This window comes from Oreochromis niloticus, linkage group LG11 (genome assembly GCF_001858045.2).
Source record: "Oreochromis niloticus isolate F11D_XX linkage group LG11, O_niloticus_UMD_NMBU, whole genome shotgun sequence".
Classification (NCBI taxonomy): Eukaryota; Metazoa; Chordata; class Actinopteri; order Cichliformes; family Cichlidae; genus Oreochromis; species Oreochromis niloticus.
This window is the reverse complement of record NC_031976.2, coordinates 16,684,404-16,709,800: the sequence shown is the minus strand read 5'-3', so window position 1 is coordinate 16,709,800 and position 25,397 is coordinate 16,684,404. Positions and strand designations below refer to the sequence as shown.

Below are 25,397 nucleotides of genomic sequence, written 5' to 3'. Positions count from 1 at the left end.
AGTGCTTAAACAATGGAAAAAACACAAACTTTGTCCAAAAACCTCTCATGTTTAACTGTTTTTTTGTAAAAAGATAACAATGTAAGCCTTTTCTTCAGCTATAGGGCATATATGGTCTCACTCTTGGCTGGAAGCAGTGCTTAACCAATAGAAAAAACACAAACTTTGTCCAAAAACCTCTCATGTTTAACTGTTTTCCACTTTTTCTTTGGTCATTTTAGCCTTTTTGGCCAGGGTGAAGGGAGTATCTGCCATCAAACAAGAAGACAGCCGCATGTAACTACGACGGTGTTTGCTAGTTCACCTTACATGCATTAATGTAATAATGTGGTTAGTCTACTCAACGTAAATTACACACGAACAACATGAAGCTACTCACGCAGAGAAGAACGGCTGCTGCCATCATCATCCGTCATCATTTCTGCTACGCTGACAGGGCTAGCGGCCAGGACTCTCCTCTTCGGGTTTTTGGGGGATGTTGCTAACTCCGGGTCCGATAACAGGCACCACACCCGCAGTAGATGTGCACGGTGTGAGGTCTCGCAGCAAGCTATCAAATACGGCGCATTTCTCGGCTTTAAAAAAAACCCGCTATGCATCGCCAGGTGTTTCATCGGATTTGAGGTGTTACCTCCTTTGACAGTATCACAGTATCAGCTTAAAGCACTTGTTGCATGCTGCTGAGTTTGCATCTTTTGCTGCGAAGTACAGCCAGACTTTTGTCCGCTTTGCCTTGGGCATTTTTAATCTGTAGCTCTGCTCTAAAAGAACGTACGTACCTGGCCCCGCCTACTATCCTCGGAAACGTAAAATGATTGGCTAGAATCGAAAGTGTATCACAGCTCAGGAAAAAAAGGCACCGAAATAAAGCACCGAAATGTGCGCTGTTTTTCGGTCTGGTTACTACCGTTTATGTCTACTCAGTCTCAATGAGTAGTGCCCAGTAGCACTGACGTCATTGATCCACTACAGTTCGCATACCAGCCTAATCACTCTACGGACGATGCCATAACACACCTGCTACACATGACCCTGAGCCATTTGGTCTCTGGCAGGGGAAACTATGTTAGGATGCTATTTGTGGACTACAGTTCTGCATTCAACACAGTAATCCCCTTAAATCTTTTCACCAAGTTGAAGGATCTAGGACTCAGCTCATCACTGTGTCAGTGGATCCTCAACTTTCTCAAAGACAGACCTCAATCAATGAGGGTGTGAAATCATGTCTCTCCTGCTATCTCACTCAGCACTGGAGTGGCACAGCGCTGTGTTTTAAGCCCCCTGCTGTACTCATTGTACGCCTACGACTGGTTAGCCACGTCACGCAATGCCTCCATTTCAAGTTTGCTGATGACACTGTGGGGGTGGGCCTGATCTCTGATAACATTGAAAAGGCCTACCTGGAGGAGATCAGGAACCTGGAGAACTGGTGCCAGAAGAATAACCTTCTCCTAAACCAGGGAGCTGATTGTGGACTTCATCACACAGCAGGTGAGAAATTACGAGCAATAGTGCACCAATGTGGCCTACATAACAGTGTGTAATATGCATTTTAATGAAATGCATTTAATAAAAAAAAGCGCATCGTCAGTGGTGTGCTAATGGAGTGAGTAGACAATTTCAGATACCTGGGTCTTCATATCACACAGGATCTGTCATGGTCCTGTCACATAAACACTCTGGTGTCTCTTCTTCCTCAAAAGACTTGGAGACTTCCATCTACTTCTGAAGGTGCTTAAGAACCTCTATTCATGCACCATCCAGAGTATTTATACTTGATTTTTAATTTTTTTGTTTATTCTTGTACTTTCAGTGGCCAAGAATTGCACAGTAATAAGCATTTGACTGCAAGTCGTTCTGTGTATGATTGTGTAGCTGACAAATAAAATTTTGAATTTGAATATTATATGTGTTGTATTTTTCTTTTACCCGTTCACAAGCAATTTTTCTCCCAGGTGAACAACATACATAAGAAATCCAGTATACATATAAGCTATAGTATATTATATATAAATGTATCTGTCCATTGGTTAATTACAAAAGCACGTGGAGGCAGGAGCTCACAGTACAAGCATATGCCCAACCTGATATAAGATTGTGTTTTTTACATTATTTCATATGGGATTTTTTAAATCCATGTTTACAAATGTAAAGAAATCACTCAACTCAGCTCTGTAGAGTGGCTAATCATAATGAAGTAGTTCAGTTTAACTTGTAGGCTCAATCTGATCTTCATATTTTTGGCAAGCAGATGGCACCAAAGATCACTGTGTTGAAAATCTTTGAGTAACAAACCCTTAAGTGCTTCAGAAAGCTTCATTTGGTCATCACTACTATAGGAATAAAACCACAATACAACCAAATGGCAGCGACTTGGGTTGAGTGGTGCTCAAACACTCATTCAGACTGATGGCAAGATATTAGCAATCTGTCTTTCTTTATAAGTTAGAAAACAATTACTTTACAAATGTTTGACAATCTCTCTAAAAGCAACTGCATTCAGTTCAAGTCAGACTGTGACTGTTTGCAGAAAGGCTGCAACTTATCAGGTGATCTGTGGCGATCTTCCTTTGCAGGTTAGTTGCACAGGTTCAAATGTGGTCGAGAATCTGCAACATCCACAAACTCTAGACTTTCATTTGGTCCCCACAAGTTGCAGAATGTGTGAAATATGAAAATTTAATTATCCACTTCTGTCAAAAGTCTGCAAGATGTGCAGACTCAGTGACTGAAGATCCAGGAAAACATGATGATAGGTTTGTAGCTTGAACCTATTCGCTGGAACGTTGAAGGCAATATGATTACACAGCAAGCAAGACACGAGTAGGCAACATTCTTTATGTTTCACGTGCACGGGAGAGAACTGGACAGGCGCCGTTCCTTCGCTTGACCCCAGTTGCTCTCGTCCGCTCTCCCGTAACACTGCTCTTTTATTGTGGTTCCATGAATATGCATAGGTTCATTAACATATGACCTCTTATATAGGTATACATGTGAACAAAGAATACTGTGTGTGTGTGTGTGTGTGTGTGCTGCTGACCAAAAGGGTCATAAAGCAGGAACAACATCCTAGGTCATAAAGAGGGTAACCTCCCCACACCCAATCTATGGTTCACCCTAGATAACACAGTGAAGCCATACAAAGGGCAGGAAGTTTTACCACATCAGACCTTCACAAGGATGTTTGCCTGTGATAAAACACTACAGCCCCCCACTCAGAACCTCGAGAATCTGGGGAGGGGAGAACAAAAGAATTCCTTTCAACACACAGTTAAAGTACAAATGGTAAGAATAAAAATGACAAACATTTAACAATTCACTCTGACACATGACAAACAGCTTAACGGCAAACATCCCTTTTATTGAGACTGATTGCAAAGGTGGTATAATAAAGGGGAAAAAAAACACAAAATGGGAACTGAAACCTGCATTGAAGAAAAAGAACTTTGACTACACACAAGGGTTCATGGGAACCACCCCTTACATTTGTTTTCTGTAATGGACATTTGTTTTTTTGTCTATAATATTTGGACTTATTTGAGGTACCTTACTAAGTCCTAATGTGGTAAATAGAGGACATTCTGGGCTTTCAATTGATATCTTATGTTTTTGTATGGGCTCTTTTTGCTTCAAAGAGTAATAAATAAAAAATGAATAAAACGTTCTCTCTGTTCTCAGGAGGTTATTAGGGAACTAAGACAGGAGGATGGGAATATGGGGAGACAGAAACTAAATAAAAAACAAGACGAGGGAAACAACAAAATAAGATGGAACATACAAAATACAGAGCTGCAGACTAGAAAATGTACATATGAAAGTAACTGTACATTCAAAACATGCAACAGAAATACATTTGGCCTGAATAATGTTTGATAAACTCTGATAAAGTCATTATAGCATAATGCTTGTAACAAGCTCTCTTTCAGATGAAATGCTAAAACATGTATTTTTTTGTTTTCTTTTATTTACAGAGTTACAACCTGAAAATGGCAACAAATAGAAGGAATAAGCCATGAGCAAATGTGAAGACAATTACAGAGTTAATGTGAAGAGAGTTATGCCTAATAAAACTGTTAAACAACTGAACTACTTAAAGGGCTTTTTTTTTTAATAACAAAAAGAATCAGAGAGAACTGAACTAATGATTCTGATAACTCAGTGGTGGAATGATTTGGCCTATCTAGTATGTTATGAGGACATGTTTTTGTGTAATTATTTGTTGCTTTGTGCAAATGGCAAATGTTATTATATTATAAAATGTGATTGTTATTTTTAAATAAGTGTAGTGTTAGCTGGAGATTTCACACTTTTATAAATTTTGGAACCTTCTGCCAATGAAACTGCACAACTGTGGACCTGAATACTGTGGTGAATCTGATATTATACATACTTAGTAAACTGCCAAAGATAAGCAGTCTTTAAAATGATACATTTTTATACTTAAACCAAAGAAAACTGTATTATTATTATTATTAATAATAATAATAATAATAATAATAATGATCACAATAACAAAACTTAACTAATTACTGAAACCAAGTTTTCAAGTGAACGGAAGCTCTTTCTAGACTTTAACATATCTCATCATTGAAAAAAAAAATGTCTGTGGGGGTGGGTGGGGTTGAATTGTTGGTTTAAGTAAACTGCAAAAATAAAAAAAAAACTGTGAAAACACTCATGTGTCAAGAAAGGTTATGAAACTTCACACCTCACAATGATAAGTTACACTTATCATGTATTTGTGTGTTTGTGGTTGAGTGTTCACTAGGGGTTTATTTAATGGCTTTTGTAGGGTAAGAATAGGAATGTTAATCAATCAGATAGATAGATAGAGAGATAGAGAGATAGAGAGAGAGAGAGAGAAGGTTGTGGACAGCCGGTCACATTAAGAGATTTGATTGAACAAATGGGGTGCTGTCAATGCTGGTCTGTCTGGTGCGCAGCATCCCTTCAAGCTGGCCCATCAGCCCAAAATTGCACCAGCCTGCAGGGAAAATGCCCATAATGTCAGATTACCAGTTCAGCCCTGCTTTTGATGCAAATACATTTGTACCCAGTTGTACAACAGCTAGTGTTTGAGCGGGGGCAGCATAAACGCATCATTCGGACAAGAAACTAAGGAAATCGACAATCAATATTTGTTTAATTCACAACTGATTAGAATTCATAAAAAACAAGCTTTTAAAAAAAACATTCTTAGTGTCTAAAATAGATGACATAAAATATTGTATTCAAATGCGTGTAGATGTTGTATACAGAGTACAATTTTAATGGATAGTGTAGTGGCCTTTTTACTGTTAGAAAAGTAGTCATCATCATCATCCTTTATTTATAAAGCCCTTAAAAGCAACCACAGCTGACACAAAGTGCTGTACATAGGAACTATATAATAAAAGTACATAAGATATAAATAAAAGAAAAAGTAAAATCATTAATTAAATAACTAATTTCATTACAAGAGAAACTAAGTCTCACTGAGGTTAAAAGCCAAAGAATAAAAGTGGGTTTTAAGATGCGATTTAAAAGTGGACAGTGAAGGGGCCTCTCTGATGTGCAAGGGCAAATTATTCCATAATTTAGGACCCACAATAGAAAAGGCCCTGTCCCCTCTGAGCTTCCTCCTGGATCTCGGTACCTCCAGGAGCAGCTGGTCAGCTGACCTGAGAGACCGACAGGGTGTGCGGAGATGAAGAAGCTCAGAGAGGTAAGGCGGGGCAAGATTGTGAAAGCATTTAAAAACAAACATGAGAATTTTAAAATGAACTCTAAAAGACACAGGCAGCCAGTGCAGAGAGATAAAACCAGGAATTAAGCTCTTCTGTGTCAGAGGAAACAAAGTCAGAAGGGCCACAGAGCTGATTAAAAGCAGCAGAAAACAGTGTGGCGGTGGAGGGGTTAATAACCCGACAGCGTCGAGCAGCAGCGCGAGATTTAACTGCAGTATGTGTAAAACCAACATTGAATAACACAGGCATATGATCTGAGAGTGCACAGTCACAAATCTAGTTAGTGACAGGCAGACCATATGACAGAACAAGATCCAGTGTGTGTCCATGCCATTGACTGTAGAAAATATGGACGACGCGACTCCGCCTCCTACCATTGTGCAAAAATGAAGCCAAAATATCCCGCTTGTGGAGGCTGCCATCTTGGAAATTTGGAGCCAGAGTCTGCGCAGTAGTGACTTGAAGTGGAGCGACTGTGTAACGCTTCCGCCCACACACCCGCTGGACATGACCGCAAACACGCCCCTCTACACTTTTTACGTAGCCCGGCTGCTCCAGTTCTTTTGCTGGTTTACCGCGACTTGTTTAATTAAGGTAAATACAACCATGTCACTGTTATAAAAAAAAAGACACACAGCTTATCATCTTATAGTTCTAAAATCACTCTGTTGTTAATTCGTTTGCTAGATTAGCCGCTAGCATACGCACTGTGTTGGAGGCTTTTTGCTAGCTAGTTAGCGATGCTACACACCTGCTACTCTAATAGTCTGTGTTAGTGAAGGATTCAGCACTTCTTATGTTTTTTTTAAATCCATTTTTAGACAAAGATGAGATCAGCTGCACACTCTACAGAGGTCCAGAGTTACTGTTATTATCAAAAATGTAATGCTGTCCTTTGAGATTTTAACATAAGACTGTGAGTGTAATGGATCTAAAGCTGTTTAAATATTCAGAGCCCTCTACAGCCTGGTAACATGGAGACTTTAAAAACAGCAGCATGAGGTTTCAGTAGTGTAGTGCGATTTGTTCTTTTCATTTAATAATAATCCATATTATATCAACAGCTACATTCATCCTGGGGAGAAACTAGTGAGGGAGACCATCAGGACCAAGCTGGGTTTCCTGGGTCCAGAGGTTTGGAGAAACTTCTTCCCTTTCATCACAGCTGTCCTGTGCCAGAAGTTCTGTTGACCCACTGAGAGAGGCATCATTTAAGAAACAACAGGAAGACTGAAGCTCATGGCATTGATCAAGCAGGACTCATGATCTTCACCAGCAGCTCCCTCACAGGGAAATCTTCAGCACTCCTCCGTAGGCCTGATCCAGGAGATGGATAAACCCAGCATTTCATGAACACTGTGATGGAGACCTTTGGTTTGTGTAATGTTATAAATACTCGGATACTCCCCAGAGGCTCTGGACTTTTACATAAAGATATTATATTCAGTTCTGTAGAAAGTTATATATTTAAAAATATATGATGCTCTCTGGTTACTCTGGTATGAACAACTCTGAATCACTTTATGGTAAATAACACACTATGTGCAAAAAACTGTGAAAGAATTCCAGATGACAAGTTTGTAGTTCAACATACAAGTGACGACCTTTGACCTTCATCAGGTTTTATTAAATTGTGTCAGAGAAAATCTCATATACTCTTCATGCAGCTGAGTACATCAAGTGTTTAAAACGGAAGCTGTGCAGGTCTGAGATCAGCAGCTTTGTGAAACACCAAACTGAGGTCCTGTTAATGCTGATATATAGTGACACTGTTACATGGGTGATTAATCCTTTTGTTTTTTTGTCTTTAACTTTATCAATAAAACAGCTGCAGCTTTCACTGACAGTACATGTGGTACTTTTTTGTACTGTTTTCATCAGTTCATTTTGCAGTTAACATATGAACATGTTGGATGATCTGTCTGCTGTCACTGGGTGGTGCTGAGGTCTGAATCTGAGGGCAGCTCCAGTAATCACAAAGAGAACAGAATCATCACAAACTGAAATATAAAGTTTATCTCTTAAATCTGAAATAAAGCTGATCTTCTCTGTCCTCACACACCCAGGATCTGAAGTTCTCTTACATTTTTTTCTGTATTACAGTACACTAAAGTACTTTAATCCATAGTTCCTGATTAATGAGGACTTGCTGAAGTATAAGCTTTAAAAAATGTTACTGTCTTTACAGATGTGGCAAGAGACTGAAAACATGCTGTTGTTTGCACATATTTAATATTCAGCTCTGCACAGGAGCTGCAGCAGGGTGCAGCCTGTTGCTTTTACAGTATAATACTTGTAATAAAAGTACAGTAACAGTAATTAGTGACTGAGTAGCCCGGGGCATTTCTCTTGATTTCTTTAGTAAGTTCATTCACCTGCACAGATTAGCTAAACGAATCCCGACAGCCGAGTGCTCATTTTAGTTAGCTAGGTCTCAGGACATAGCTAAGGATGGTAGTTACAGATTAGCTTACAAACACGTTTAACTTACCGAAAAAGTGCAGCGGGGCCCCGGGTCCTTCAGTCGGGTAGTCCACTTTACTGAAGAGCACCTCAGGCTGTCAGGTTAAAACACTCGGTCGTGTTTTCGTAGCGTAAACGCTGGCCCTCGTCTCAGAGCCTACTCTCTATCTGCTATTCCCGAACAGAGATACGCAAGTTTCTCCGTGACTGCAGCTGCCAGTCAAAGCTGTTATGATGACGTTTCACCCCAATTTAACATCACAGCGGTAGGAATTAGAATCAAACTTATGGGAACGGAGACCCCTTGGACATCAATCAGCGTGATGAGAACTATTGATAACAAAAGAAAGAATCTGTGGAAAAAAATTATCTGAGGAGAATAAATTTATTTTAGTCAGACCCCAGTCCCATCCGCTAACATGGAGGAGGCGGGGTTTATGACCTATACTGCAGCCAGACACCAGGGGGCGATAGAGACGTTGTGGCTTCATTTTGGGGGTGCTGTCGCGTCGTCCATGTGTTCTACAGTCAATGGTCCATGCTCATGTGCACGGCCAGGCACGGACTGTACCAGGCTAAAAGAAAAGTCATTTACCAGTGGCTTATCAGGACAACATACATGTATATTAAAATCTCCAACAATAACAACACTATTAGTTGGGCATAATCTCCAACAATAAAAAAAACAGAGAAGTCATTTATGAAGTTCTTATTGTATTTCGGGGGACAATAAATGACAGCACAGAAAACCGGGTTTGTGCGACTCACCTAAAATGAGGTAAGTTCGAAGCTGGAGAATGAAGGCTGTAGAAAACACTGCTTACATTTGCAATCCTTTTTGTAAACAGTCACTGTGCCTCCACCTCTGCCTGACGTCCGTGGCGAATTAAAATAGCACAATCCATTGGTAAAAGTTCAGATAGAGCACTGGACTCACTAAACTCAGCCACGTCTCAGTCACACACAGAAAATCCAGATCACGGGAACTGAAAAAGTCCCGAAGAATAAAAGTTTTGTTTAAAAGTGATCTGGCGTTCACCAGGGCAATCCTGGCAGGAGCTGGAGCTGGAGCACCGGTTCAAGTCGAGAAACCCGACACAGCGATCTCAGGTTTCGATGATGTTGACAGCAGAGGTTTAGCCTGGGAGGGCATGGGCAGCAAGGCCGAGGAGCATCATCATCAAAGCCGACCACAGGCACCAAACAGGGATCAACGGGATCCAGGAAACGCCGAGACACAAACAATCTTGGAAATGATCCATGCGCTGGTCAGAAAACAGCAGAACAATTCCTTAGATAAACCTTTAGCTTCACCAGCCGACCGCTTCATTTACCCCGGCGACAATGACGCCTTTGCAGAGAAGGTAACGTGGGAACCCGGTACAGGTAACCTGGGATTGCCGATACAACTGGGGGCAGGGGTTGCTGCCCACCAGCTCAAAACGACACAATATTTTGGACCACAGGTTGGAGGTCCAGTAGTTTCTGGCAATCATACCTCAGTAGAGACTTTGTTTCGTGGATGACAAAAGTTAGAAATAATGTAAACAGGAACAAAGTTGGCAGTGACAGACGAGCAGCCACACACACCGGCGCCATCTTGCTTCACCCATGAACAAAATTATAAGGCTGTCCTAACAAATGGATTTACATCCAGAAGGATGTCACCAATCTTCATCCAGATGGATTTTATATAAAAAATGGGCCACTTTCCGTGATGTACAATTTTCTGAAGATTTGATATGTTCCAATTTTGTAGGGACTTTCACGAATGATGAATTCTGATCCAAGAAGACGAGTCTGTTTTTTTGTCACAACCCCCTGCACAGAATAACTTAGTACTGATAAATCATTTGCTTCAAGAATGTTAAATATAACTGTATGAATAGTTACTTGTCAGTTTCCTTAGTAAAACGCTGACAGACGGGCTTTTTGTCAGACTGATTTAGTTTGTTGCTAAAAATTATTTGGTACTGGTACTTCTATTCAGAATTCTTTCATGTCAAAGCTTATTTCAAAATACCAAAATACCCCCGTCTAGTAGTAGTTGTCATAGGTTGTACCAGAGATCATACAGCATATCATACAAGGTATCCCTCCAACAAATCTACATGTATTTGTGTTTTTGTAGAGCATCTTTGAATTATAACACACCTCTCATAAAACATTTATGACTCATTGTGAATCATGTTTTGTAAATATATGTTTTATTAAATGTATTTTTTTCAGAATGTATTTTTACCCAAAGATAGATTACTATGCAATAATTTTAGTAGCCTCGTCTATTTGGGATCAAACTGAGTGACGTACAATGAATGAAAGTACGTTTGTTATTCTTGCCTGCCTTAAAATGTGAACTCTCAGTTTTTCGTTTTCTTTTTCACAGTGACTGTGAGACAGTAGTTGGAAACTGAGCAATTTCAAAAATAAAATACTCAACAGCACAAATAACTGAGGCAACGTCAGAAAAAACATCTTTATTGCTGTTTATCATGTATTAAGCAAAGCAAGTTACTACATCATTTTGTAATTGACCGAATTAAATGAAATTTAAAGAAAGCCAAGTGAAAGTTAAACTATAAAAACATTAAATCCTGCAGTATCATTAAGTACTTTCCCCCACATATCATACATCGACATCAGCAGTACAGTTTGCATTAGCATGTATTCATAACAGAAGCCACCTCGGGTGTCTTTGCAGTTGATAATGGCTGTTCAGCTAGATGATAACCTTTGAAACAGGAGACTTGTGAGACATCAGCCTGAAAGATTAAGATGTCCCTGGGACGTCTTTGAAGAAGTCAAAAGTTGCCGTACAGTTGATTCTGCAAGAGTTTTGAGTAAAAATGTATTCAGGTTTAATCTAAAATGATTCTTAAATATTTAGCTTTTTGTTTTTTTCCGAACACAACAAAACAAACTAAATTAACTTTAAATAAATTCAAAAAAGTTCATCCATATAAATAATTCAAGTTTCTTACACCAACCTTGGCATGGTTATCAAGCATAACAAAATAAATTACTTTAGAGAAAATATAACATTTTTAACAGATTAAGTAATAATCTGTGATGGAATCAGTCTGGATGTTGTGATCTTATTTAATGAAAAAAGTCTTAAATTTGGTTGATTTGGATTTTGTCATTCACTGCAATACCACTAACCTCAGGGTTGAAAGGGGATGGTCGTCTCCTGTTACTGTATCAAACAACATAGAAATAGACGCAGATTGTTCAAACATAAAGAAATAAAACACTCTGGTATGTCATTTAAAGACACAGTGCATGAATATAACTCACTCCTTCGGGGATGGACAGCGTGGTTTGGACTCAGCTCCACAGGTTACATTGCTGCTGTTTTTACTATGGGCGTTGAAGAAAATAACATGTTAGTTTATGACTGTTTTTACTGTCACATTATGGCGGTTGTCGTACTGCTATGAATACTTACCTATATCCAACACTGATGTTCGCAGTGCGGTCTTGGCGTCTGCAGAATGGATAAACATTCTTTAAACATTACTTAATGTGTGTATGTATATTTCTTTTATATAGGGAAATTTAAAAAATGATATAAAAACAAACAAGAAGACTACAAATACTACCTTGAAAATCGGCTCCAAAATGACTGCCTATAGAATGAAAATAATAATAATAAGAAGAAGACGAAGAAGAAGACAAGGAAAAGGAAAGATTTCAATTCATTTCAAGTCACTTCAATTCAGTTATTATTTAAACAGTGCAAAATCACAGGAACAGTTGCTTCTAGGCACTTTACACTGTACAGTAAAGACCTAAAATAGAGCAAGCACTTGGCAACAGAGGAAAAAGAAAAACTCTCTTTTAACAGGAAGAAACAGCTGGCAGAACTAGGCTCAGGGAGGGGCAGCCATCTGCTGCAACAGGTTGGGCAACAGGATAAATGACACATTGTGGAAGAGAGCCAGAGATTAATAATAACTAATAATTAAATATAGTGTGGCATATAAACATATAGTGAGTGAAAAAAGTTCAATGAAAAAAAAAGTTCTATTGACCTGTTGCAGCTTAATTAGGGAAGGATTCAGGGTCATCTAATCCCACTCTAACAAAATGCTTTATTCAAAAGGAAAGTTTTAAGCCTAATCTTAAAAGTAGGAAGAGTGTCTTCTTAATTCAAACTGGGAGCTGATTTCACAGAAGAGGGGCCTGAAAGCTGAAGACTCTGCCTCTCATTCTACTTTAAAATATACTAGGTACCACAAGTAAGCCCACAGTCTGAGAGCAAAGTGCTCTGAGGTTTTTCAGATAAGATGGAGCCTAATTCTTCAAGACCGTGTATGTCATGAGAAGGAGTTTAAGTTTAATTCTGGAATTAACAGGGAGGTGATGAAAAGAGGCCAACAGGGGAGAAATATGCCCTCTCTTTCTAGTCTCTTGATTTTGGATCAACTGAAGGCTTTTCAGGGAGCCCAATTGCAATGAATTACAGTAGTCCATCCTAAAACTAAAATATGTATGAATTAGTTTTTCAGCATCTGAGACAGAATGTTTCTAATTTAAGAGATATTAGGTAAATACAATAAAGTTGTCCTACAAATTTTTTAATATGCACATTGAAAGGTCAAAAACCTGGTCAAAACAACTCCAAGGTTCCTCACAGTGTTACTGAATGTCAACATAATGCCATCCAGATTAAGCATCTGATTAGGTACAATATTTCTAAAATTTTTAGGGCCGTGTTCAATAACCTCAGTTTTACATGAATTTCAATGCAGGTGGTTAGAGGCCATATAAGTCTTTAGGGACATTTCTGCAGTTTTACTTAAGAAAAAGAAGGAGAAACAACTGTAAGAGTAAAAAATTGTAAAATTGAAATCCAACAGCACCTGGGCTTCCTCTCCTGTTGCCATGCCATGCGATCCTCTTCTTTTCTATTAAGAGTACAATCAACAGGATATTTCCAGTTAAGCATTCATATCAGGGTTACAAACGAAGGCTTTTTTTTGTTTTCCTTACCGGGAAAATCGACTCCAAATGGACCTCCTATTTTGAAAGCAAAGCATTGTTAGTTGGTTTGTTTTACTGTATTTCTTCAGTTTGCAAAACAAACACTGATGATATACCTTTTTTCTGGCCTTGGTGGTCTGTCTCTGTCATCTGGGTATCTCCTAAATGTTTTGTGAGACAATTAGGAGTCAGTTTTTAAAAAAATGCAAGGTACCGTCTATGCCTTACTTTCAGAAATAAGGCACCGTCTATGCACAATAAATCACATGAGTCACTTTATTTCATTACATGATACAATGAAGAGAACAGTCACAAAGGAATCCTTAAAAATGGTTACCTGGATAATCTATCCCAAAATGATCTTCTGTGAAATTACAGGGAGAAATATTTACAGGGTTGTTTTGGTGGAGACATTAAAAAAGAAAGAAATAACAGTTATTAACAAATTAGCAACAACATTTTTCACACATGCTTTTACAAATATTAGCTCAAACATCACATTTATAGACATCAGGTGTTTAAAACAACAATTGCAACCACCAACTTTTTTTTATCATGTTGCTCATGCAGCTCATTCAACCATCTCAACTTCATTCTTCTGTGTCAGATATGATATGACTGATAAAAGTTATTTGCATTTAATTAATATGGATATGTTGTTGAAGCAGGCTCTGGATGCTTTTAGATTCTTTTGAATCATTTTAGAACATCTTTAAAATGTGAACTCCAGGTCTTGACTCATGACTGAATTATGTGATTATTATTCACTTTTTATGTTAAAATAACGTACCTTTTTTCTGGTCGAGGTGGTGGTTTCAGTGATTCATCTGTGTGTTTCCTATATTTGGTTGGAGGAGAAGAAAAACATTTTCCACTTCAGAGTCAACACATTGTAACATCGTTACACAGACAGCTGCAATGAATATCAGAAATATGATATGATATAAATTAATGTTATATTTCCTCAACCTTTTCCTCCAGATGAAGACTGCAAACACTGCAGCTAAGGTGATTATGATGAGAGCTACAAATGAGACTGGAAAGGCCACTGGAGCAGCACTTTTAAACCTGTACGTCAGTGATCCTGGTGATGTAGATACATTTGAGGTTAATAAACACAATTCAACAGTTGAAATACTTGCATAACATACAGAATATAGATAAAGTGTGTCTGCTAACCCTTCACATTTAAGCTGACTGTGTGGGCTTGTTGCCTGTTACGCCAAAAGATAGCGTTACAGGTGAGGTTTCTGACTCCATCTCCTTCAGTAACAATAAAAGTGATTGTGGAAGTTGTCTGCCAGGTGCCTCGTGACATCATGATGTGTGAGACCTCACTGGTGAGGTGAGAGACACTCCATGAGAACACCGGAGGATGTGATGAACATGTGTGTGTAACAGAACATGAAACAGTTATAGTTGAACCAGCATCAACTTCTTCTGGAACGGGGGTCATCACTGGTTTTTCTGGAGAAGCTGAGCATGACAAACACAAAGAAGATTATACTTGATACTTAGAAAGCAATGTGTTTGTCACATTTCAGTGATCTATAGTGGGACTCCAAACCTTTCATGATAATAAATACACAGCTGTTGTTGAATGTATGTGTCTCATGTTCTTTCTGTGCATAGAAACAGAAGGGTCCGTTGTCAAAGGGCTTGATGTCATCAATCTCCAGTGAGCAGTTTCCCTCATTTAGATTTCCTAACATTTTGGTTCGGCCCTTAAAATGGTCAATTACATAGCTTTGGCCATTATGGAAGATAATGTCTCCTTTTTTTTTGGACCAGATGCCACGGGTCATCGGTTCATCCTCTTTGTACTGGAAACTGCAGGGAATCACCACACAGGAGCGAGTCAAGGCACTAAATCTTAAAGGGACGTCGGCAGGCAAAGCAGAGGCTGCTGTAATGGGAAAAAAAACTAATGTTAGATGCTGGTTTAAATTAATCCTCTTGAGATGTGACATGATGAAAACAAAAAGAGTTCCAGAGTGCTGAGAAGTGCACTTACTGTAATTTTCAAATGGATCTCTCTCATATTCTGGGAAAATGATAAAAAACAATTAATAACAATTCAACATCTGTTCGAGTATTTTTGTTTTTTTGGAAAGTTAGATGAAAGTAGGTCTCATGTGTAAGGTTAAAGCCATAAGCCTATTGGTTCAGATTTATAAAAACAGTTATAAGAGTTGAAAAGTGTTATAAAAATTGTTGGTCCCTGGACAATAATGGAGACAATCTTTTAAATCTAGATGGAGGCAGGTTTTATACTTTTCTTTTTAGTTTTCTCTTTACAAATGTTTTGTGGCACTTTTCATCCATCTAGCAATCCTTCAGTTTTCTTCTGCTGATCCAGTTTACACTCCTAGAGGTATTGCAGCCTGTCTCTGATGTCATAGGGTGAAAAGTGGGGTACACCCTGGACAACTTGCCCATCTATTGCAGATCTGGCACTTTAATGCAAAATGTCTTTCTGAATACATTATCTAAAAGTTTTGTATTTCTCCCTCTTTTCCCTTCTCAGTGACTTCCAGCTTATCACTCAGCTATATGTTCATATATAATGCCCAAATCAAACACGCTAGCTTTAACTCTAGTCAAGCTAATGGCTTCCTCTTCTTCTTGTGTATGTGCTAACCTGAGCTAACTGGCGGCTGGCTTTATTTTTTTATTTTTTTTACTAATCTAACAAAATCAGTTTTCCAACAGAAAGCTAATAGGTATATTTTGTAAAGTATCAAACGATCAGGAGGGCGACATGTAGGAACTCACGTTTTACAGTAAGAGTTGCAGACGTTGAGAACTCTCCACTAATAAACTGAGCAGTGCAAGTCAAAAGTTTACCATCATCACTTAGGGAGGGAATAAAAGTCAGATTTGACACTATAGTGTATGTATTGTTGGGAGTCATTTTGGTGTTTAATGAACTTTGCATGTTGTTGTAGTTCCAGATGACACTTGGTGTGTTTTTCCTGCACTTAAAGATCACAGAGCAAGTGACATTCTTCGCCATGCCCTCTGTTAACTCCCCTGGTGGTTCATTCATAGTGATTTCCTGAAATGGACCTGAGCAAAAAAGTTAGAGTGAAGCTTAATGATAACAATTGATAGCAATTGTTGTTTAATTCAAATAAAACCTCCCATTAAACTTACATTCAACGTTGAGTGGAATTTCCTTGGTGGCTTTCTGACCCCCAGAGTAGCTAACAGTACAAGTCACACTCTGGTGCTCTTCTTTTACTTCCCAAAATCGTTCTACTGTCCTTTCCCAAATCCCATCAGATACCAGTGTGTCCGTGATCTGGTCTTTTCCAGGTATACCATTTAGGGTTACAGTTGGGGGAGCAGAAATACATGCGTGGCGCACACTGCAGGACACAGTGCCCTGCTCTCCCACTCTGGGAGTACCAATAATATTTAGCTCTGGTTCTGGTGCATGTTCTGTGAATAAGAAATATTTAAGAGCCATAGTGATACAGTAACTTCTGAGTTCTATGTTCCAGAAATAAAAATGTTTACATAATTGTATTTTTTAACAGCCAGTTTGTGGGAATTAAATTCATTGTTTACTCTGTTATGCTAAATATTTTACTGCACATTTGTTAGTTTGTTTTTTATATAGAAAGGCACCAAAACAACAAAATAAATTATAAATGACTGAATGTAGTGACAAGTGAAGTCCTGACTCAAGCTTTCTGTAATCATTTTTTGGATTTAAGTTGAAGTGACTGTAAATGGGAATTCAGTGACACTTACCTGAAACACTAAGTTCAGTAGATCCATCATAAAATGAGTGACCTACGGTGTGGTAGGAAGTAATGGAGTTCTTATCTATCCATGGATAAAGTCGGTCATGGTTGTGGGACATCTCCAGCCTTTCAATCTTAAGACTACAGTTCTGCTCCACCACTGAACCAATCAAGCTTGTTCGACCATCAAACTTACTAATAACACTCCCTCCTTGGTTGAATACAGCTGGAAATCCATTGATTTGGTACAAGTACCACATCACTTGAAGGTCATTAGGCTGGGAGTTTTTGTAGGAGAATTTGCATGGAATGATGAGACATGAGCCCTTCAATCCAATTATGGTGCTTGGAGCATTGAAAGACCAACCTCGATTGAGTATGTTTCCTGCAAAAGAGAAGATACTTTTGAAGCAACATTTAATCTTAAAAAAAAAATCTTAACAGACATAGACACAGCCGCCATGGCCAGAGAAGAAAGAGAAGAGGAGCAGAAACAGCAAGATGAATAAGCTGCAATGTGATGAGGAACTGAGAAGCTTTTCACAAAAGAACAAAATTGCTGAAAAGCACACTGTAAATAAAGACTTTGCAATCACACTGCTGAGTCGGGGTCATTCCTACCACACAAACAACATTCATTTTTTTTCTGGTATATATCTACTCTAATAACTTTTCATCTGTCTGGCTGAGCTGTTAAATGAAGATAATTACTATCTGCACTTACTTTTTACCCGCAGGCTGATGCTCACTTCTTGTGTTTGCCCCCCCTTGAATTTTGCAAAGCAGGTAACAGATCTCCCGTTGTCACTGGGTGAAGATTTAAATGACAGCATGGAGACAGTCCTCCACTGAGTCTCCCCCGGTACCTTTTCTGTATTAGCAGATGCTGCCACACTGCCATAGTTCCATGTGAGAGTTGGTGTATTCTTGCGGCATGTGTATAAGGCAGTGCATGTTACTTTGCTATCATACCCTTCAAGAAATTCATCTGATGTAGAGCTAATATTCAATGGAGAAATGGAGCCTGAGATATAAATGGAAAATGTTACAGTTTTTATGTCACATTAAATTCAGTACATGGAATATATTGCACATCAAATACATCACATGGTACTCACATTCAGCAGTCAGTGGAATCGACTTTTCGGCACTCTGACCTGCAGGGTAGTTAACAGCACAACTTACACTCTCGTGCTCTTCTTTTACTGTCCAAGTTCGAATAATTTTCCTTTCCCAAATCCCTTCAGATACCAGAGTGTCCATGTTCTGGTTTGTTCCAGGTAAATCCTTTAGGGTTAGGGTTGGGGGAGCAGAGAAACATGTATGCCGCACACTGCAGGACACAGTGCCCTGCTCTCCCACTTTGAGGATACCAATAATGCTCAGCTGTGGTTCTGGTGCATGTTCTGTTAATTCAAAGCAAAAATTGAGAGCTATCGTGACACAGCAACTTCTGAGTCATTTGCACAAATTAATAACTGCAATTAAACAAATGTAGTTAAAAGTGATAGGAAAGAAAAATAATGTGATCGCTGAAAATAAATATTTCTCCACATTATTTTATGTCTCTCTTAATGTTTTGATATAAGTATTGTAGTTTGAAGTGTTATTTAAATGCATTTATTGGGTTTAGACAACACTGTGCCGGAAATAACTCAAGGTTCTAACTACAAGTTAGATGCAGAGGCAAATCATTGCAAGTTATACATGCACAAAACTAAAATATAAATAAGTAATTTAAAAAAAGATCTTTTTCAAACTAGAGAAGCTTTTGCCATGAGGCCTTAAGCTTGTTGCATTATACATTTTTTTTGAAATTTTTTTTTAAATCAGAGAGGAATCAGTTTGTCTTGGTAAGGGTTACTTTCTGTAGTAACTTAGATGTCTATCCTGGGAATTGAGGTTGAATTGAGGAAATTAATGAATGCTTACCTGAAACAATAAGTTCTGTAGAGCTATCAAAAAATGTATGATCAATAGTGCGGTAAGAATCAATGGGGTTCTTATCCATCCATGGATAAAGTCGGTCACGGTTGTGTGACATGTCCAGCCTTTCAATCTTAAGACTACAGTTCTTCTCAGTCACTGATCCAGTCAAGCTTGTTCGACCATGAAACTTACTAATAACACTCTCTCCTTGGTTGAATACAGCTGGGTATTTATTCCTCTGATACAAGTACCATATAACCTTAAGGTTATTAGGCTGAGAGTTTTTGTACAAAAATTTACATGGAATGATGAGACATGACCCTTTCAACCCAGTTATGGTGGCTGGAGCCGTGAAGGACCAACCCAGATTCAGTATGTTTCCTGCAAAAGAGAAGATACTTTTGAAGCACTTTTGATCTTAACAAAAAATAAATAAATATTGGCAGCCACCGGTGCTACCCCACTGCCCCCTAGTAGATGCACGTATGGTATAAATTTTAAAACAGTGCATGATTTTTCAAAAGTTGTCCTGTGAACTTGAGCCAGATGACTTCATTCTTGACTTATTGCATTCTCAAACTCAAGTGCCCATAATTGTGGAGTGACGGCGTCCTGAGTTAATCTAAACATGATGGAAGTTTCTTTTCATAGATCTCAAAGACAGAGAACAATATTAGCCTCCATGACTTGTATTTGTAAAATCTAAAAAATCAGTCTCTGCATCAGGTCTGGTATCATGATCGATGCAAGTCCTCTGTTAGTCTTCATATTTCTGAGATATGATTCAAGTATTCATAAATGGATAAAAAAATGGCTAATTGCTGATAATGGGCGCTGGTACCACTGGAAAACTTGGTCATCAGCCTATTATTATTATTATTATTATTATTATTATTATTATTATTATTGTTATTATTATTATTATTATTATTATTATTATTATTATTATTATAAGTAGTAGTAGTAGTAGTAGTATTAAAGTACATTTCAAAAGCATGTACATAAACTATGATTAGGTAAAATCATTTTTATTGCAGATGTAGTTTGTGAGAGAATACAAATGCAGGACAATCCTATAAATGTTTTAAGAGTTTTAGGTGTATTGTTAGATGTTACATTTAGATAAATATTTGTACTTACGCTTTACCCGTAGCGTGACGCTTGCTTCTTTTGTCTGACCTCCAGGGAAACGTGCATAGCATATCAGCGATCTTCCATTGTCATTAGCTGATGCTGTAAATGTCAGTGTGGAGACAGTCCTCCACTGAGCACCCCCTGATAACTTGCTAGTATCAGAAGAGGCTGGCATATTACCATAATTCCATTTCAGAGTTGGAATATTTCGATAGCATGTGTATGAAACAGTGCAGGTTACTGTACTTTGATCTCCCTCCAGAAATTCATATGATGCAGAGCTGACAGTCAGCCCTGAAATGGAGCCTGGGATACAATTAAAAATGGTTAAATATCAAAGATGGCGTAGGATAAAATGCAATTTACTTTCACTACATACATTGTGAGGTTAAGGTTTTAGATGCTGATGCAGAGCGACCACCACGGTGTTGGACATAGCACTCCACAGTTTGATATTCTTTCTCTATGAACAGAGTGGTTGTCAGCATAGTTTTAGATCTTCCATCAGATAGAGGACTATGAGTTAGACGTTCGTTTCGCAGTGGGATGTTGAGCCTCAGACTTGGGGGATAAGTGGGACAAGTGTGGTAAACACTGCATTGCACTGTTACAGACTGCCCAACCACCTTGTTTCCAAAGATCTCAATAACCGGTGGATCTGCTGTGCCTTAAATAACAAAATGTGAAGAATTACATAATCATACAACAACATAATGATCAATTTATAGTGAAAGCTTAAATTATTTACCTACCTACTACTTCAACTGTTACAGTTGTGTCATAGAAAGGGTAGGTTCTCCATCCAACATTTTCCGGATCCACCCAGGGATAAAGCTTCTGACTGTGATCAGCCAAGGTCACTCGTTTAATCAACAGACTACATGTCCGATGGTGTGAAGAAGTATATACACTTGTTCTTCCTTTAAATATGTCCAGCACATCATTCCTGTTCCAGTTGTCAGATACTATTGGATATCCTCTGCTCACATATTGATACCACACTACACGATCTGGTCTTTTAGGTGGATACTGATAGTAATCATAACTGCAAGGGATAACAAGGCAGGAACCCAACAATCCTTTGATATTTCTTGGCATTTTTACCTCCCAAGCACTGGAGCTGCACAAAATATATGCTGCAAGAGAATCATGGCACAATGAGAGAAATTAAAATACAGTGGCTTGCAAAAGTATTCGGCCCCTTGAACTTTTCCACATTTTGTCACATTACAGCCACACCCATGAGCCAATTTTATTGGAATTCCACGTGAAAGACCAACACAAAGTGGTGTACACGTGAGAAGTAGAATGAAAATCATACATGATTCCAAACATTTTTTCCAAATAAATAATTGCAAAGTGGGGTGTACATAATTATTTTGCCCCCTTTTGTCTGAGTGCAGTCAGTTGCCCATAGACATTGCCTGATGAGTGCTAATGACTAAATAGAGTGCACCTGTGTGTAATCTAATGTCAGTACAAATACAGCTGCTCTGTGACGGCCTCAGAGGTTGTCTAAGAGAATAGTGGGAGCAGCAACACCATGAAGTCCAAAGAACACACCAGACAGGTCAGGGATAAAGTTATTGAGAAATTTAAAGCAGGCTTAGGCTACAAAAAGATTTCCCAAGCCTTGAACATCCCATGGAGCACTGTTCAAGCGATCATTCAGAAATGGAAGGAGTATGGCACAACTGTAAACCTACCAAGACAAGGCCGTCCACCTAAACTCACAGGCCAAACAAGGAGAGCGCTGATCAGAAATGCAGCCAAGAGGCCCATGGTGACTCTGGACGAGCTGCAGAGATCTACAGCTCAGGTGGGGGAATCTGTCCATAGGACAACTATTAGTCGTGCACTGCACAAAGTTGGCCTTTATGGAAGAGTGGCAAGAAGAAAGCCATTGTTAAAAGAAAACCATAAGAAGTCCCGTTTGCAGTTTGCCACAAGCCATGTGGGGGACACAGCAAACATGTGGAAGAAGGTGCTCTGGTCAGATGAGACCAAAATGGAACTTTTTGGCCAAAATGCAAAACGCTATGTGTGGGGGAAAACTAACACTGCACATCACTCTGAACACACCATCCCCACTGTCAAATATGGTGGTGGCAGCATCATGCTCTGGGGGTGCTTCTCTTCAGCAGGGACAGGGAAGCTGGTCAGAGTTGATGGGAAGATGGATGGAGCCAAATACAGGGCAATCTTGGAAGAAAACCTCTTGGAGTCTGCAAAAGACTTGAGACTGGGGCGCAGGTTCACCTTCCAGCAGGACAACAACCCTAAACATAAAGCCAGGGCAACAATGGAATGATTTACAACAAAACATATCCATGTGTTAGAATGGCCCAGTCAAAGTCCAGATCTAAATCCAATCGAGAATCTGTGGCAAGATCTGAAAACTGCTGTTCACAAACGCTGTCCATCTAATCTGACTGAGCTGGAGCTGTTTTGCAAAGAAGAATGGGAAAGAATTTCAGTCTCTAGATGTGCAAAGCTGGTAGAGACATACCCTAAAAGACTGGCAGCTGTAATTGCAGCAAAAGGTGGTTCTACAAAATATTGACTCAGGGGGCTGAATAATTACGCACACCCCACTTTGCAGTTATTTATTTGTAAAAAATGTTTGGAATCATGTATGATTTTCATTCCACTTCTCACGTGTACACCACTTTGTATTGGTCTTTCACGTGGAATTCCAATAAAATTGATTCATGTTTGTGGCTGTAATGTGACAAAATGTGGAAAAGTTCAAGGGGGCCGAATACTTTTGCAAGCCACTGTATAGCACACACACACACACACACACACACACATATACATATATACATATATATATATATATATATATATATGGAAATTACCATACCTAGACAGAAGCACAGGAAAAATGGTCCAGACCCAGACATCTTGTTAATGGTATAACATTCCTGAAATAAATATATGGAATTACCAAATTATCATCTTATTTTTATTCAGTGTACAACTAAAAGCAAAAAAAATCACAAATTCTAAAGTTGTGCCATTCAATGGGCCATTTGACGCATAATTCTAAAGTTGAGACAATAGAGTCAATCAATAAAAAGACCAACAACAACAAACACATAAACACGAGCACTCAGAGAGGACAACTCCCCCTAAAGGGTAAGGGCTATACTAAAACCTTGACATTTTATGTTTTTATTACAATATGATGCCTCAGTCTGTTATGTTGTCTTTGTGAAATCGTAGGGCATCTTATTGGAAAAATAAAACGTGTGTTGTGCAGCTCTCTCCATGTTCTTTCATGTGATATATTACTTGATATGGTTTCTTGAAAAAAAATTTTCAAGGTCAACTTTGACCTTGGGGACTAACATTGAAGATGAAGATCAAATACTTGGCCAACGCAGGTAAACATGACCCCCTAGGCTTAGTATTTCTTGTTATATTTGAAGACAATCCATAAGATGTTGCAAGGTCTAGGCTTTACTGATTTTTACATTTGGTATGACCTTGATCTTCGCCATGACTTGATTTACCAAAATTAAGTTTAATATAAAATTAAGGGATCAACAGCTATTGTATTATGGCCCCATCCCTACTACTGTTTGAAGCATCAGGGTATAGTGTCTTCGAGTAATATATAAATGGTAATGTTATAGACTGTTTCCAGACTGGAGTAGGTACAGCATTGTTTTCTAGGGTCACTTAAACAAAAAAAAGGTTTAAAGTTTTAATAGGCTTTAAGAGGGTAATAGTTGGAAAGCACTATCGATATAGTCAGCACCCAACCCATTTTCTTACTGAAAGACTATTCAACCAGAACAGGTTTTCACCCCGAAAAAAAAGTCATTCAGAGATCATTAATAATGCCTAAATGCTTAAATGCTTAAATGTTACTTACTTAGTTAATTACTCATGGAAAACTAAGTTTGAAAATACTGGCAAAAGACTAAACAATGCTAGAGTGGTACAAGATGCAAAATGTTTAGAGATTATATAATACCCAGAGGCTTATGAAAAATATTTCCAATTACAAAAACTTCTCTAGACAGTTTAAATACATAAATATATAACTATATATATTATATACTTATATATACTTATTTATATATATAAACAATCCTATGGGAAATAAACTTTTCTTTACATTACTTTCCCCCCCCCCCCTTACATTTGTAAAATGTGGGGAAGTGGATAATGCAAAATTGTAATCTTTTTGTGAACAAATTTTTTCTAATAAAAAAGTCTGTTGACATTATTTCAGCAAAAAGAAAAAAAAGTTCTTTAATTTACTTACCTCCACAGAGGAATAGTCATTAAGCGTTTTCATACAAGTAAAACTAAAAATGCAGCTTTTTAACCACACAGTGTGGGCGGAGGGTATGATTTTCCACCCACAAGGGGGGGCAAAGCTCTAAAACCCAATGGTGCGTGTCAGGTTGAATAATCTATTGCACTTTTGGGTATTTTTTTTCACAAAATAACATCATTTCGAAAGCATTTAATTTTAAAAAGCATAACTGAATAAACTACAGTTACATTAAACATATATACATTAATATATATGAATGGGTTTGAACTGTGTGCGGGGAAGTGTTGGAAAAGGTCATGAAATGTAAAAAGAAAAACTTTGTCTTTGATAAGTTACCCTCATCAGTGTGATAAGTATGACTTGTCTTTGTGAAACTTGTAAGTCCAACTTCTTGAGGAAGTAGAGGAACTTCTCATAATTGTTGGAGGAAGTGGCTAATTTTATGCTTGCACTGAAGGAACTGAGAGAGATCATGAATTTTTAGGAGTCAGTTTTGTTTTCTTTGTGCAGATGCATGGTGGTGGTGGTGGTGTTTGTTGTTGTGGTGGGGTGGGGTGGGTGAACCTTACGTTGGTTAGTTATATTGTCATCACACTGCCCAGAGTAAGACAAAAAAAAAAAAATTAAATACCAACATAACTGTTAGACAAATATAGTACTGGAGCCAGCTGCTGTTTAGTTTAGCTTAACTTAGTTTGTAAATGGGTGGGTAGATTGTACAGCATGTCCATAGTTGGTACAATCTGCATTTTAATCACTAAGATTTGATTCTAATTTTAACATTCACTCCTCTGTTAGGCTGCTTGATTCATTCAAGCAGCAGATGGCCGCCCCTCCCTGAGCCTGGTTCTGCCGGAGGTTTCTTCCTGTTAAAAGGGAGTTTTTCCTTCCCACTGTCGCCAAAGTGCTTGCTCATAGGGGGTCATATGATTGTTGGGTTTTTCTCTGTATTTATTATTGTGCTATCTACTGTACAATATAAAGCGCCTTGAGGCGACTTTTGTTGTGATTTGGCGCTATATAAATAAAATTGAATTGAATTGAATTGAATTGAATTCTTTGACATTTTCACTTTCAGTGAAAATTCAATGTCTCTTGTCTCAGCCGAGTGTT

General features: G+C 38.4%; 1 protein-coding gene across 1 annotated transcript; it reads right to left on the bottom strand.

Annotated features, from left to right (window-relative positions):
* Positions 1 to 10,641: 10,641 nt before the first annotated feature.
* Positions 10,642 to 24,336, bottom strand: LOC102075623 (uncharacterized). Its single transcript, XM_005464756.4, has 25 exons — positions 24,270 to 24,336; positions 22,857 to 22,917; positions 20,743 to 21,126; positions 20,370 to 20,657; positions 19,997 to 20,296; positions 18,860 to 19,237; positions 18,046 to 18,333; positions 17,652 to 17,951; positions 16,935 to 17,312; positions 16,332 to 16,619; positions 15,951 to 16,244; positions 15,190 to 15,219; positions 14,743 to 15,081; positions 14,355 to 14,651; positions 14,145 to 14,259; positions 13,966 to 14,013; positions 13,513 to 13,539; positions 13,292 to 13,336; positions 13,185 to 13,211; positions 13,055 to 13,099; positions 11,792 to 11,818; positions 11,638 to 11,676; positions 11,487 to 11,549; positions 11,352 to 11,385; positions 10,642 to 11,014 (listed from the first exon to the last, which is right to left on the bottom strand). Exons 1-25 carry the CDS (start codon positions 24,300 to 24,302, stop codon positions 10,991 to 10,993), a joined length of 4,152 nt encoding a protein of 1,383 aa, XP_005464813.3. The 5' UTR covers positions 24,303 to 24,336; the 3' UTR covers positions 10,642 to 10,990.
* Between the last annotated feature and the right edge of the window lie 1,061 nt (positions 24,337 to 25,397).